At 36.3% G+C, this 16,836-nt stretch overlaps 1 protein-coding gene across 12 annotated transcripts in view; it reads left to right on the top strand.

The window, feature by feature from the left end:
• OXR1 (oxidation resistance 1) overlaps positions 1 to 16,836 on the top strand; it is a 468,745-nt gene that overhangs the window by 441,605 nt on the left and 10,304 nt on the right. For 9 of the 12 annotated variants that reach the window (XM_024129823.3, XM_024129821.3, XM_055091042.1 and 6 more), the window contains 3 exons: positions 9,727 to 9,807; positions 11,999 to 12,124; positions 12,906 to 13,058. In XM_024129823.3, the coding sequence (XP_023985591.1) occupies positions 9,727 to 9,807; positions 11,999 to 12,124; positions 12,906 to 13,058 (360 nt within the window). Of the gene's footprint in view, positions 1 to 9,726; positions 9,808 to 11,998; positions 12,125 to 12,905; positions 13,059 to 14,478; positions 14,725 to 16,836 lie in introns of those variants that run through there. The other 3 variants (XM_024129824.3, XM_024129826.2, XM_055091043.1) reach the window with 2 other exon arrangements.

The following is a 16,836-nucleotide window of genomic DNA, read 5'->3' as shown; positions in this document are numbered from 1 at the left end:
TAAAATGAGTATTTGTGATCCCACTCACTCATTCACTACCCAACTTAAGAACTAGAACGTTACCAATGAAAGTGCATCATCCTATGTGTTCTTTCTCTATCTCATCTCATGTCACCTCCACATTGGTAACTACCTCCCTGAATTTTGTGTTTGCCATTTCCCTGTTTTTCTTTAATTAACAGATTTTATTTTTTAGAGATTTTAGATTTTAGATTTACAGAAAAATTGAATGGGAAGTACAGAGAGCTCCCATATACCCCTTTCTCTCCAAACACAGTACCCCTGTTATTTACATCTTGTATTAATGTGGTACATGTTATAATTTATGAGCTAATATACATTATTATCACCCAAAGTCTGTAGTTTACATTAGGGTTCATTCTTTGTTTTACACATTCTATGGAATGACATGTATCTGCCATTACAGGATGATACAGTGTAGTTTCTTTGCCTTGAAAATGCCCTGTGCTCCATCTGTTCATCCCTCCTTCCCTCCACCTGAGAACCACTGATGTTTTTAATCTTTCTATAGTTTTGCCTTTTCCAGAGTATCATCTAGTTGGAATCGTATCATATGTAGCTTTTTCATATTGGCTTCTTTCAGTTAGTAAAATGCATTTAAGGTTCCTCCCTGTCTTTTCATGGCTTGATAGCTCATTTCTTTTTAGTGCTGACATTTAATATTCCATTTTCTCAGTGTACCACAGTTTATCTATTCACCTATAGAAGGACATTTTGGTTACTTCCAAGTTTTGACACTTATACTAAATAAAAAATTGTTATAAACATTCATGTGCAGATTTTATGTGGACCTAAGTTTTCAGCTCATTTAGGTAAATACCAAGGAGTGTGACTGCTGGATTGTATAATAAGAGTATGTTTAGTTTTGTAACAGAAACTGCCAAACTGTTTTCCAAAGTGGCTGTACCATTTTGTGCTCTACCAACAATGAATGAGAGTTCCTGCTGCTCTACATCCTCACCAGCATTTAATATTGTCAGTGCTTTCATTCTAAATGGGTGTGTAGTGGTATCCCATTGTTATTTTAATTTGCATTTTTCTAATGACATATGACATAGAGCATCTTTTCATATTCTTACATGTCCAGATCTTTAGTTCATGTTTTGTTTGTTCTCTTGTTGTTTTTTAAGAGTTCTTTGTATATTTTGGATAACATATTTATCAGCAATGTATTTTCCAAAGATTTTCTCCCCGTTTGGATTATTTTTTTATTCTCTTGACGGTGTCTGTTACAGAGCAGATGTTTTTAATTATAATGAAATCCAACTTACTAGATTTCTTTTTATGAATCATGCTTTTGGTGTTCTATCTAAAAATGCATCTTCAAACCCATCTTCACCTAGATTTTTTTCTGTATTCTAGTTGTTTTATAGTTTTTCATTTTACATTTAGGTTGATGATCCATTTTGAGTTAATTTTTGTGAAAAGTATAAGGACTTTGTCTAGATTAACTTTTTTGCATGTGGTTGTCCAGTTTTTCCACCACTATTTGGTAGAAGACCATCCATTCTTCATTGCATTATCTTTGCTTCTTTGTCAAAAATCAATTGACTGTACTTGTGTGAGTCTATATGTAGGTGCTCTCTTCCATTCCACTGATCTGTTTGTTCTTTTGCCAGTATCACAGTCTTGATTACTTTATAGTAAGTCTTGAAGTAGAATAGTGTCAGTCATTCAGTTTTGTTCTTTTCCTTCATTATTGTGTTGGCATTGGGATCTTTCTACATAAACTTTAAATAATCAGTTTGCCTATATCCACAAAATAACTTGGTGGGATTTTTATTGGAATCGTGTTGAGTCTGTAAACCAAGTTGGGAAAAACTGATATCTTTTTTTTTTTAAAGGTTATACTCCATTTATTATAAAATATTATAAATATTGGCTATATTCCCCATGTTGTACAATATATTTTTGTAGCTTTTTTTTTAACATCTTTATTGGAGTATAACTGTTTTACAATGATCTCCCTGTGCTATGCGGCAGCTTCCCACTAGCTATCTAATTTACATTTGGTAGTGCATATATGTCCCTGCCACTCTCTCACTTCGTCACAGCTTACCCTTCCCCCTCCCCATGTCCTCAAGTCCATGCTCTAGTAGGTCTGTGTTTTATTCCTGTCCTACCACTAATCTCTTCATGACATTTTTTTTTCTTAGATTCCATATATATGTGTTAGCATACGGTATTTGTTTTTCTCCTTCTGACTTACTTCACTCTGTATGACAGACTCCAGTTCTATCCACCTCATTACAAATAACTCAGTTTCATTTCTTTTTATGGCTGAGTAATATTCCATTGTATATATGTGCCACATCTTCTTTATCCATTCATCTGTTGATGGACAGTTAGGTTGCTTCCATGTCCTTGCTATTGTAAATAGAGCTGCAATGAACATTTTGGTACATGACTCTTTTTGAATTATGGTTTTCTCAGGGTATATGCCCAGTAGTGGGATTGCGGGGTCGTATGGTAGTTCTATTTGTAGTTTTTTAAGGAACCTCCATACTGTTCTCCATAGTGGCTGTATCAATTTACATTCCCACCAGCAGTGCAAGAGGGTTCCCTTTTCTCCACACCCTCTCCAGCATTTATTATTTCTAGAGTTTTTGATGATGGCCAATCTGACCGGTGTGTGATGATATCTCATTGTCGTTTTGATTTGCATTTCTCTAATGATTAATGATGTTGAGCATTCTTTCATGTGTTTGTTGGCGATCTGTATATCTTCTTTGGAGAAATGTCTATTTAGTTCTGCCCATTTTTGGATTGGGTTGTTTGTTTTTTTGTTATTGAGCTGCATGAGTTGCTTATAAATTTTGGATATTAATCCTTTGTCAGTTGCTTCATTTGCAAATATTTTCTCCCATTCTGAGGGTAGGAAAAACTGATATCTTGACAGTATTGTCTTCCTATCCATATATATGAACATGGAATATCTCTTCATTTATTTAAATCTTTGATTTCTTTCTTCAAAATTTTGTACTTTTCTTCATGTATTTCATTTGTTTCCATACTAATATAAATAGTATGGTTTTACATTTCAGATTCCAATTACTTATTGCTGATATATAGAAAAGCAGTTGACTTTTGTATATAACCTTGTATCCTGTAAGCCTACTGTGATTGCTTATTAATTCCAGTAGTTTTTGGATGATTCTTTAGAATTTTCTTTATAGACAATTATGTCGTCTGCTAAGAGTTTTATTCCATCCTTCCCAATCTGTATACCTTTTATTTCCTTTTCCTGTTTTGCTGCATTAGCTAGGTCTCCCAGTACAATGTTGAATAGGAGTGGGAAAGTATTTCATTTTTCACCATTATATATGATGTTAATTGTAGGATTTTTTCGTTAGATGTTCTTTATCAAGTTGCAGGAGTTACCCTCTATTTCTAGGTTGCTGCGAGTTTTTATAATGAATGTTAGATTTTGACTAATGCTTTTTCTGCATCTATTTATGTGTAATGGATTATACCAGTTGATTTTCAAATGTTGAAATACCTTGCATATCCCTTGCATACCTGGAATTAAATCCCACTTGGTCACTGTATAGAAATCTTTTTTATACATTGTTGGATTCAATTTGGTAATATTTTGTTGAGGTTTTTTTTCATGTATGTTCATGAGAGATATTGGTCTGTAGTTTGTCTTTCTTACAATGTCTTTGTTTATTTTTTATTAGGGTAGTGCTGGCCTCATAGAATGAATCGGGAAGTATTTTCTCTGCTTCTGTTTTTCTGGAAGAGATTGTAGAGAATTAGTATAATTTCTTCCTTAAATGTTTAATTGAATTCACTAGTGAATCTATCTGGAGTCACTGAAGATGCTCCAGAGCTAGAGATCATACCACTTTGGGTTTCTTTGTAAGTACAAAATCAGCTGCCGTGGTGTATGCATTTTTGCTTTGCAAAAGTCAATATAATTATATTGGCCAGAATGAAAATCTGTTCAGTTTTTCCTTTTTTCTATTATCATGTCTGTCATAGCGCTCAGCAAGTTTGCATAGCTTTTCATAGAGTTACCTTGATGTTTACTGGTAGCTAATTCATTTTAGTTGGCTAGAACTGGGCCTGGTACTTTCTGTTTTGCAAGGCTATTAATTACTAATTCAATTTATTTAGTAGATATAGGGCTGTTCAGATGATTTGTTTCTTCTGTGTGAGTTTAGTGGTTTGTGTCTTTCAAGGAATTGGTCCATTTCATCTAGGTTTTCAAATTTGTAGCTATAGAGTTGTTTATAATATTCCTTCATTTTCCATTATTATCAATAATGATGGCCTGTCTTCATTTATGATATAATTTATTTGTGTGTTCTTTTTCTTATTTTAGTTAGCCTGGCTAGAGGTTTATCAATTTTATTGATCTTTCCAAAGGACTGGTTTTTGGTTTTGTTGAGTTTTCTCTATTGATTTTCTGTTTTCAGTTTCACTGATTTCTACTCTGATTTTTTTCTATTATTTCTTTTCTTCGACTTCAGATTTAATTTGCTCTTCTTTTTCTAGTTTCTTAAAATGGAAGCTGAGATTATTGATTTTAGATCTTTCGCTTTTCTTACATATGCATTCAGTGCTATAAATTTTCCTCTTAATTCCTGCTTTCACTGTATCCCAAAATTTTGGTAAGTTATATTTTTATTTTTATTTAGTTCAGAATATTTTAAATTTCTCCCAAGACTTTAATGATTATGTGTTAATTAGCACTGTGTTGTTCTAAAGTAATTTGGGATTTTCACACTATTTCTCTGTTACTGATTTCTAGTTTAATTTCATTGTGGTCTGAGAGCATACTTTATGATTTATATTTGTTAAGGTATGTTTTATGTTCCAGAATGTGTTCTATCTGAGTGAATGTTCCATGTGAGCTTGAGAAGAATATGTATTCAGCTGTTGTTGGATGGAGTATTCTATACATGTCAGTTAGATCCAACTAATTGAGAATACTGTTCAGTTCAGCTATGTCCTTACTGATTTTCTGTCGGATTTGCAAGTTACTGGTAGAGGAGTTTTGAAGTCTCCAACAACAATAGTGAATTAATATATCTCAAGATTATGTAATGAGTGTTCTTTTCCCCTGATATGCTGTGGGGAAAACAAGATTATTCCCTTTTTGTGAGATTCACTTCTTATGTTTATTGTTCCATGAGGCTAGTATAATATATACATATTGTAATTGAATGGTTTTGAGTAGTTAACAGGTTTCTTTTTGACTAAAAGAACAGTGAATATATCTGCTTTCTTATGAAATGCTATGTGAGTCATCTGTAGATATACTTAACAGGATGTAATTTTAAATATAAAAGATTTCTTGAAATCAAAACTTCAGTGATGTGTTCTATTTTGTATTCATTCTGGATTTAAGCCTTTTTTCCCTCTATTAATTCTACTTTCTAGTTACCTAGTTTATGATTCTCTATTTGCTCCTTTTATATTTTATTTAAGTTACAGAAGTGTATTTTGAAAACAGTAGTTTTAATTTAAGGGAAAAGGGAGTAAAGTTTTAAAATAATCCAGGTCTTATTTTGTGATAAAAGTTTGTCATATATTATGAAATATAGAACAGAATGTTATGTAACTTCAGGATGCTGTTGTATGCCCTTTTTTGTTAGCTACAACAGCTCAACTTTAATTTCCTCCTTTTAAAAAATATTTTTGGATTCCAAAGTAAATATAAATGGCATTGTTAAGTAACATTTTTCTTTCTACCCCATCTTCCTTTACTAAGGAATAAAAGTAAGGCATAAGTGAGAAATAAAAATTGCGCATTCACAGATAACTTTTTTAGTCTGCAAGGCAGTTGGGCGAAGGGAGGTTTTTGGCTTGTTTATGGTGTTATCTCAGGGGGAAATACTGGAATATCCTGGAAGGAGGACTGTTAGACCGATGTTAGACTGAAGCTCTTTTCTTTCTAGGACAGCATGTTCTTATTCATGGGATTTGCAGCAACTATACATTTCCTCTATTTTCAGCTTCTGTTCTGGTTGTTGTTTTTATTAGTCTCTTTGTAATAGAGATGGGTAGATTTAATTCTGCCTTTACATTTGTAATTTGTTGAAAATAAATGCTCTCACTTTGTGAGAGTCCTTTGTCAAAAACTGAAGAGACTAGAGAGTAGCACTTAATTCTGCAGAGGGTAGTTCATAGTACTTTGTTTCTGCAGATGGGATTTAACAGTATAAGCAAACCACTTTGCTCCTCAGGAAATGACTTTTTAGCCAGACAGTGAATACAGTTTTAGTTAGAAGGTCTTGATTTCCTCAACTGTGTACCTTTAATAATTGGGAGTGTGATACAGGACATTTTGTAGCAATCTGTCCATTTTCCACTTAGGTTTAATCTTTTGGGTAAAGTAATACATTCTGTACATGGAGTATGATTTACCGAGGGATTAAAAATTAATTTGAGACTAATTCCAGATCCACCATATATACTAGGAATCTATATCTCTTTATTCATTTATTTTAAGAGGAGGAAGTATATTTCTCTAGTTGAGGCAGGAGGTAGATGGGCCCCAGGCTGAGCAACTGGAGTTTATCCCCTGTGGACAGATACTCCAAGATGAATACAATAGCAGGAGGAAGGAGAGGCTTAGCCCTGCCCAGATGAAAGATAAAGGGACCACATATTTCTCATTCTCAGAGTCAAGGAGACCTTTCCCACTACACATGCGCAGAAAGGCTCCACAGAGGTCAAAAAGGGAGGGGGGCGTCACCCCATAGTAAGTGATGTCAACCTACCCATAGGCCTCTTCTCTAGAATTCCATCTAGGCTAAGAGGTGCACGTACACACGTGGGAGGACCCTGAGATAAACCAATTACAGACTCTTGGCCAAAGGGAACCCAGAAGAAATGCCGCATACGAGTGAGGTAAACTACTACGAGCACATGACTCTAGACTCTCTGAGTCCACCCATGTGAGTCTACTCATACGTACCCTTTTTCCTCCTAATAAACACTTTACTTGTTTCACTACTTTTCATCTCTTGGGAATTCATTTCTACAAAGCCGACGAGCCAGAGACCTTGTCACTGGCCACTGTCCCTGGTGGTCTAGTGGCTAGGATTCAGTGCTCTCACTGCCGAGGCCTGACTTCAGTCTCTGGCCGGGGAACCGAAATCCTGCTTGAAGCTGCTGCAGGCTGAGGCCACCCAAGATCATAGTCATTTGATTTCAAATCCTTTTTCTTTATTATTTCACCTACTCTTTTGACAATATTGTATATCATCATTCATCACAGCGTGAGTAAATATTTAAAGGTAAGGAAGTGGTGAGTTTATAAGTTCCAGAAAGGAATACAGTTCAAAAAAAAAAAAAAAGGATGAGGAAAGAAGATTTGTGACATTAAAGAAACTATGACTACCAGATGTTATAAGCTTATACTTATGATGGCAGTTTATGGTTCCCTTACTGATGATTCCTACTCTAAGTGATGTTGATACAATTAGATTATAACTGATCCCTTTTGTGAGCAAATTCAGTTTTTCTTTCATCCAGGAACTGTGTTTTATATGGTAAAAGGAAGAGCTTTCAGTGTAAGATCAGTGTTGAGTAGAGGAATAGAAAGAATGCAGAGGAATAGTTAAGTCATATAATTTGAAAATTCTTGTCTAGGAAACTCTCGATTAGACTGAATGCCATAGGAAAAAGGAAGAAAGATATAACTGGTCATTAAATATTTTGTAGAGATTTCTTTTGCTGGTCTTAGAAAAGCAAGCTGTGATTTTTATTTTTTTACTTTTAGTACCTAATTTTTCTTTCATCTTTATTGAAAATTCTGTTGTTCTTAATTGAAAAATCTTTAATATTTTAAAATTAAACTTTCAGAATAGACAGAGTATACAAAACAGTTGAGTTCTTAAAACTGAAATACTTTAATATTAAAAATAAAAACCAAAAATAAATATGGAGACTCTTCAACATTATCCTTTAGTCCTTAGGGTAATTGATGGAAAATTAAGTAAAAGTAGTGTTAACCCCTATTTAGTCTGTGGTGGGCACTATACTCAATCCTTTATGTGCATTTCATTTCTTTGCTTTATTTACACAAAAACCCTATTTAATATGTACTATTATTATTTCCACTGTTTTATGGAGAAATAGATAAGGAAGGGGGAAAACCTAGGTCCATCTGATTCCCCAGAGCTTGAAATCATAATTACTTTGGGTTTCTTTGTAAGTAGAGAGTCAGCTATCATATTGGCAAGCATTCTTGCTTTTCAAAAGTCAATCTAGGGCTTCCCTGGTGGCGCAGTGGTTGAGAGTCCGCCTGCCGATGCAGGGGACACGGGTTCGTGCCCCAGTCTGGGAGGATCCCACATGCCGCGGAGCGGCTAGGCCCGTGAGCCATGGCCGCTGAGCCTGCGCTTCCGGAGCCTGTGCTCCACAACGGGAGAGGCCACAGCAGTGAGAGGCCCGCGTACCACAAAAAAAAAAAAAGTCAATCTAATAATAATGGCCAGAATGGAAAACCTGTTCAGTTTCTTTTCATTTTTTCTATTCTCATGTTTTTCATTGCTTTCAACAAGTTTACAGCTCTTCATAGAAGTAGCTAATTCATTTTAGTTGACTGGAACAAGAACCTTTTAAAACCTAGGTTAGCTTAAAAATCTAAACCTTTATGGGTCAATTGGTTTAACTGCATTTTGTGGCCAGAACCTCTACACATAATTGATTGATCACAAGAGGAATTTGTCATAGGTCAGGAGAATTCGGCACATATTTATAGCACCACCAGAGTTCACCATGTTATGCTTACTGTTTTGGGAACTATGTCATGATCTGAAAAAGCTGTAGCTGTTGTGTCAGTCTGAGGAAACTTGTCTGTTTTCGTGGGCTTTTTATAATAATATTTATCTGTCAGACATGGCTTTCAAATTCAGCACCGTGCAAGAGACTGGTCTAGGCAATTATAGAAGATATAGAATTTCCCTTAGAAATTTAGAATGTAGGAAAGTCATTACGTTTTAGTCACAAATAACTGCTACAGTACCAACTACAAAGAATTACTGTAGAGGAAAGGCAAAAACTTCAGTTGAGGATCATTTAGAAAGACTAAGTCGACATGCCTGAGAATGCTATTAGATACGCTTTTAAAAATCTAATTTTCTATTTCTGGAGCTTATTTTTCTTACTGTCTTAGGTTTTAAAGTGTACTTCATATCTTTTTCTTGCTCCCCCACTTCTCTGTTCTGATACAGATCATATAGCACGGGTACGTTTGTTACCTTTGCCTAGAAGAAATTTTTCCAGCATTGCCATTAGGATGTAATGTTTGAGTTAAACTGATTTGAAGGGGAGAGTTGAAACTACCATTTTCTTTGTAAACTTCAAGACAGTTAGATTTTAGATGTTATCTTTGATGTTAGCAAAGCATTTTATGTTTTATATAGCGTTTCTTTTATAAACGACTGTAATTCTATTTATTCAGTCAGATTCTGTCTATATGAACCTTAAGTTGTGTACTAGTAGTTATAAATAAACCTTAAGTTGTGTACTAGTAGTTAGTTGGATGTAGTAGTTAATAAGTTAAATTCATTCATGTGTATTTCACCATAGTTTAATATATAAATCTCTTGGATTTTCAGCATGGAGTGGGGAAAGAAATCCTGATTACAGTTCTCTTTCCCATTTAAATTTCTCCAATTTTTGTTTTGTTTTGGCTGTTTTTCTCAACTGTCAGTGGAATTATTGTCTTCCTGTCTCCATATTCAGGTAGTGTCAGTGGCTGAGTATCACCGCAGGATCGATGCTCTAAATACTGAAGAACTGCGCACACTCTGCAGACGTCTCCAGGTGCCCCCTTCAGTAGTTTAAACCCCTCCAGAGATTGAATATTCCCTGTTTTCAGTGTCTTTTGTCAGGGCAAATCTCTTTTTTGAAAGATTCGTTTTGACTGCAGCACTAAAATACCCCATCAGAAAATTCCTTTTGTATTAAAGAGTACAGTATTGCCTTGAAGAGCTGTAGGACTATCTTTCCTGGCATCTTTTCATTTGAAAAATGTTCAGAGGAATTTTCTGTTATTTTAGAACTGTTCTCAGTACTGTATTTCTTAGATTGATGAGGAGTTTTCATTTTACATTGGAAGAATGTCTTGGGTTTGAGGTTGAATCTTTACTAAATGGAATCCGAAAGATGTGGTACTGTGGGAAAATGTTTAAAAATTTAATGGATAGCAAGGTTCTCTTCTTTAAGGCTATTTCAGTTGTATCAAAACCTACATCAAATATCATAATGAGATGAATTGTTTTTCTCCTTGAGGTTTTCCTGGTTGGTATTAGGAATACTTTGGAATAGTATAGATTAGGCACTACAACTAGATAAATTATTTAAAATTCTGTGAAATAATCTGTGATTTTTCAGGAATAAGAACTATATATTTGACCTCATTTTTCAGCTTTGTGTATTATTGTGTGTCTTCCTCTTCTTAATGAGATATGCTTTCATGGCTTTGCTAGAACTCCTGAATTTTTTTCTTTTCTTTTAATGCTTCTCATGCTGCCTTGGATTTTTTTTAACCTTTCACATCATCAAAATAAGGGTAAAACATGATGATGATGTGAAAGAATTAATATAGTTTTCATCAAAAAACAATACAGTTCTAGAACATGTATTGGTTGAAAATATATGTTGTTTAGGTTTGGTAAGAAGTCTGTTAAAGGAACAAAATAATTTAGCAAGATTTCATTCCTGCGTGGAATCACAGTCGTCGAGAATTGCTGCATTTTAGTTATCTGCTGCAATAGAATTCTGTTTTCCAGTTTAAAAGTTTCATCAACAGTAGTTTCATATATTTTATTTTCTAATATTACTGCATTTTATATATTAAAATAAAATTAGGGCTTCCCTGGTGGCGCAGTGGTTGGGAGTCCGCCTGCCGATGCAGGGGACGCGGGTTCGTGCCCCGGTCTGGGAGGATCCCACGTGCCGCGGAGCGGCTGGGCCCGTGAGCCATGGTCTCTGAGCCTGCGCGTCCGGAGCCTGTGCTCCGCAATGGGAGAGGCCACAACAGTGAGAGGCCTGCGTACCACAAAAAAAAAAAATAAATAAAATAAAATAAAATAAAATAAAATTAATATGAAAAAGTACCAACAGAATAAACTGTACAGGAATTTAAGTTAATCAACGTTTCTGTCACTTTAAGAATATCACTGTTGTTTCATATATTTTATTTTCTAATATTATTCCATTTTACATATGAAAACAAAATTAATAGGAAAAAGTACCAAGAGAATAAATTGTATAAGAATTTGTTTTGATTTAATCAACATTTTTATCATTTTAAGAATATCAGTGAGATCATTTCCATCAAGCAAAAGCATACACACTTTTTAGTGCATCAAATTGTTCTAATTTAAAAAATACGTTTGTGAAAAAGTTAACTTTTAAATATATTGTTTAGTTCAGCTAGATAAAAAAATTTCATGTTTAGAAAGTAAAAATTAAAAAGGCATATCTAAAAATAATGGCAACCTTTTCAATGAAGCAGATAAATTCACATACACATGCACACCAATGAAACATACTTTTTTTTTGTACTATTTTTTAAATTAAAATTTTGGCACCCAGGAAGTTTTCTTAATTACTTTTGGCAAATTTTATGTTTACCATGAAAAAATAGTCTCACCTATTTTAAATAGCACAGATAAAAAGCAAGCTAGCTGGCTCATTTTTTGCCCTTGAACAGAAAAATTAAAGTTTCTATGCAGCTTACCTCTTTTTACCAGAAATGTGGAGTTTATCATTCAATACCTGTCCTTCCTCATGTAGTAGACGAGAAAAATGTCTGCTTATAAAAAAACTTTTTCTTCATTGGACATGCCACTGTTATTAGATGGAGAATCTTTTGCCTATTCTAAAATCCTAAATTAAAGCTTTAGCCACCTTTTTTAAGGTATAAGGTTTTATTTCTCTCAAAGGGCTAAAATTTTTGAAGGTTTGTTGCCATTCCGTATTAATATGTTGCTGCTGTTTACTTCTTTAGATTACTACAAGGGAAGATATAAATTCAAAGCAGGTTACTCCAGTGAAAGCAGACCTGGAATCTGAATCTTTTCGACCAAACCTAAGTGATCCCAGTGAACTCTTACTGCCAGATCAAATTGAAAAGGTATGACATACCCACATATGTGTGTTTCTGAGTAGGTGCCATGAGAATAAAATAGCCTGTTTTCAGTTGTTTTGAAAACTGAAGAAGCAGCGCTATTGTTCCTAGTCTTAGTCTTCAATGCAGAGAAAGTAAACAAAATATAGCAACTAATGTAATAGAAGATATTAGGAGATTTGGGTAAGCAGACAATAAAATAAATAACAGTAGCAATTTAGGTGAGACAATATAATGGCCAGTATTTAATTTCTTATTGTGTGCCAGTTACTTGGTTTATATGGGCAATCTAATGTAGTTGTTGCAGCCCCTGTAGGAGTTGGATGTTCTTAGTGTCACATTCTGTAAGTGAAGAAACTTGGGTGCAGAGAGGTTATGTAAATGTTCAAAACCATACAGTTATAACATATTGAAGCTTGATTTCTAGTTCTGATAGACTGCCTCTGGATTTGAGAGGTTATTAATAATCAAGCTAACAGTTCGTCAAATATTTTTGTTAATTTGATACAGAGGATGCAAACAATAAGTAATCCATGTTTCTTGCCTCTGTTCTAATCTGTATATTGTTTGGTATGACTGTTTCTTTTCCTAATGAACAATTAATACTTCATACTGAGAAATGTACAGTTATTCTTCAAGCATCTCAGTATCTTGACAATGATATTTTCTACTGTTATCTTTGTATGCTGCATTTTATAAAGTACTATCAAATTCCAACTGGCATTAGTATCGTACAGATTAACAATAAGCAACTATTGAGTATGTGTTAACAATTTATTTTTCAAAGCTTACCAAGCATCTTCCACCAAGAACAATTGGCTATCCATGGACTCTTGTTTATGGTACTGGGAAGCATGGTACAAGCTTGAAGACCCTTTATCGAACAATGACAGGTTTAGACACTCCAGTGCTGTTGGTGATTAAAGACAGTGATGGGCAGGTATGAAAAATAACAACATAGACACCTTACCTTTTAAGAGATGGTAGTAACAGTAATGTTAGCATATTCTTTTGATAAAAATTTTCATTAGTACATTTTATTAAGTTTAACTGGTAATTATTGAGGGCTTTTGATATGCAAGGCAATGCTGAGTCCTACAGAGGGATAGATATGAACATGAATAATTAAACAGTTCCTGCCTTCAAAGGAATTATAATCTGGTAGAAAAGAATACTAAAGTATGCAAGTATTTCTAAAGCCAAGCAAAATATGCCTAGTATAGTTAGAACCTATAAAAAGTAAAAGGGGTATTTAGATTGTTCATTCCTATCTGAGGGAGATAAGAATGAGGTTCAGGGAAATAGTGGAAATTGACAGTCTTGAAATGTGGGTAAATTTTAGAAAGTTAAAGATAATTGTGAGAGAGAGCTTCTAGATGGCAGAAGAGTAAGACGTGGAGATCACCTTCCTCCCCACAAATACATCAAAAATACATCTACATGAGGAACAGCTCCTACAGAACACCTACTGAACTCTGGCAAAAGACCTCAGACTTCCCAAAAGGCAAGGAACTCCCCACGTACCTGGGTAGGGCAAAAGAAAAAAAAAAAAAAAAAAGACAAAAGAATAGGGACAGGACCTGCACCTCTGGGAGGGAGCTGTGAAGGAGGAAAAGTTTCCACACGCTAGGAAGCCCCTTCACTGGCGGAGACGGCAGGTGGGTCGGGGGAAGCTTCAGAGACACGGAGGAGAGCACAGCAACAGGGGTGCGGAGGGCACAGTGGAGAGATTCCTGCACAGAGCATTGCTGCCGACCAGCACTCACCAGCCCGAGAGGGTTGTCTGCTCACCCACCGGGGTGGGTGGGGCTGGGAGCTGAGGCTCTGGCTTCAGAGGTCAGACCCCAGGGAGAGGACTGGGGTTTGCTGCATGAACACAGCCTGGAGGGGACTAGTGTGCCACAGCTAGCCGGGAGGGAGTCTGGGAAAAAGTCTGGACCTGCCTAAGAGGCAAGAGACCATGGTTTTGGGGTGCACAAGGAGAGGGGATTCAGAACACCGCCTAAACAAGCTCCAGAGACAGGCGCGAGACGCAGCTATCAGCGTGGACCACAGAGACGGGTATGAAATGCTAAGGCTGCTGCTGCAGCCACCAAGAAGCCTGTGTGCAAGCATAGGTCACTATCCACACCTCCCCTCCCGGGAGCCTGTGCAGCCCGCCACTACCAGGGTCCCGTGATCCAGGGACAACTTCCCCAGGAGAACGCACAGCACACCTCAGGCTGTTGCAACGTCATGCTGGCCTCTGCCGCCACAGGCTTGCCCCGCATTCCGTACCCCACACTCCCCGCTGGCCTGAGTGAGCCAGAGCCCCCTAATCAGCTGCTACTTTAACCCCATCCTGTCTGGGTGGGGAACAGACGCCTTCAGGCCACCTACACGCAGAGGCGGAGCCATATCCAAAGCTGAACCCCACGAGCTGTGCGAACAAAGAAGAGAAAGGGAAATCTCTCCATGCAGCCTCAGGAGCAGTGGATTAAATCTCCCCAATCAAATTGATATACCCTGCATCTGTGGAATACCTGAATAGACAATGAATCGTCCCAAAATTGACGAGGTGGACTTTGGGAGCAGCTATAGACTTGAGGTTTGATTTCTGCACCTAATTTGTTTCTGGTTTTATGTTTACCTTAGTTTAGTATTTAGAGCTTATTATCATTGGTAGATTTGTTTATTGATTTGGTGCTCTCTTCCATTTTTCTTCTTTTTATATATATATATATTTTTCTTCCTTTTCTACTTTCGTGAGTGTGTATGTATATGCTTCTTTGTGTGATTTTGTCTGTATAGCTTTGATTTTACCATTTGACCTAGGGTTCTGTCTTTTTTTCATTGTGTTTTGGTTTTTTTTAGTATAGTTTTTAGCACTTGTTATCATTGGTGGATTTGTTTTTTGGTTTGGTTGCTCTTTTCTTTCTTTTTTAATTACTTTTTTATTTTTAATGATATATTTTTTATTTTAATAACTTTAATTTATTTTTCTTTCTTTCTTTCTTTCTTTTTTTTTTTGTCCCTTTTCTTCTGAGCCATGTGGCTAACAGGGTCTTGGTGCTCTGGCCAAGTGTCAGGCCTGAGCCTCTGAGGTTAGAGAGCCGACCAGGTTCAGGACATTGGTCCACTAGAGACCTCCCGGCCCCCGGCCCCATGTAATATCAAACAGCAAAAGCTCTCCCAGAGATCTCCATGTCAACGCAAAGACCCAGCTCCACTCAACGACCACCGGGCTACAGTGCCTGACACCCGATGCCAAACAACTAGCAAGACAGGAACCCAACCCCACCCATTAGCAGAGAGGCTGCCTAAAATAACAAGTTCACAGACACCCCAAAACACACCACCGGACGCGGTCCTGCCCACCAGAAAGACAAGATGCAGCCTCATCCAGGAGAACACAGGCACCAGTCCCCTTCACCAGGAAGCCTGCAAAACCCATTGAACCAATCTCACCCACTGGGGGCAGACACCAAAAATAACGGGAACTATGAACCTGCAGGCTGCGAAAAGGAGACCTCATACACAGTAAGTTAAGCAAAATGAGAAGACAGAGAAATACACAGCAGATGAAGGAGCAAGGTAAAAACCCACCAGACCAAACAAATGAAGAGGAAATAGGCAGTCTACCTGAAAAGGAATTCAGAGTAATGATAGTAAAGATGATCCAAAATCTTGGAAATAGAATGGAGAAAATACAAGAAACGTTTAACAAGGACCCAGAAAAACTAAAGATCAAACAAACTGATGAGCAAAACAGTAAATGAAATTAAAAATTCTCTAGAAGGAATCAATAGCAGAATAACTGAGGCAGAAGAACGGAAAACTGACCTGGAAGATAAAACAGAGGAAATAACTACCACAGAGCAGAATAAAGAAAAGAGAATTAAAAGAATTGAGGACAGTCTCAGAGACCTTTGAGACAATGTTAAATGCACCAACTTTTGAATTATAGGGGTCCCAGAAGAAGAAGAGGGAAAGAAAAGGGGCTGAGAAGATATTTAAAGAGATTGTACTTGAAAACTTCCCTAATATAGGAAAGGAAATAGTCAAGTCCAGGAAGCGCAGAGAGTCCCATACAGGATAAATCCAAAGAGAAACACTCCAAGACACATATTAATCAAACTATCAAAAATTAAATACAAAGAAAAATATTGAAAGCAGCAAGGAAAAAGCAACAAAAAACAAACAAGGGAATCCCCATAAGGTTAACAGCTGATCTTTCAGCAGAAACTCTGCAAACCAGAAGGGAGTGGCAGGACATATTTAAAGTGATGAAAGGGAAAAAAAACCAACAACCAAGATTACTCTACCCAGCAAGGATCTCATTCAGATTGGATGGAGAAATGAAAACCTTTACAGACAAACAAAAGCTAAGAGAATTCAGCACCATCAAACCAGCTTTACAACAAATGCTAAAGGAACTTCTCGAGGCAGGAAACACAAGAGGAGGAAAACACCTATAATAACAGACCCAAAACAATTAAGGAAATGGTAATAGGAACATACATATCAATAACTACCTTAAATGTAAATGGATTAAATGCTCCAACCAAAAGACATAGACTGGCTAAACGGATACAAAAACAAGACCCGTACATATGCTGTCTACAAGAGACCCACTTCGGACCTAGGGACACATACAGACTGAAAGTGAGGGGATGGAAAAAGATATTCCATGTAAATGGAAATCAAAAGAAAGCTGGAGTAGCAATTCTCATATCAGA

The sequence above is a fragment of the Physeter macrocephalus genome, chromosome 15, assembly GCF_002837175.3.
Source record: "Physeter macrocephalus isolate SW-GA chromosome 15, ASM283717v5, whole genome shotgun sequence".
Lineage (NCBI taxonomy): Eukaryota > Metazoa > Chordata > Mammalia > Artiodactyla > Physeteridae > Physeter > Physeter macrocephalus.
This window is presented reverse-complemented; position numbering and strand designations above follow the sequence as displayed.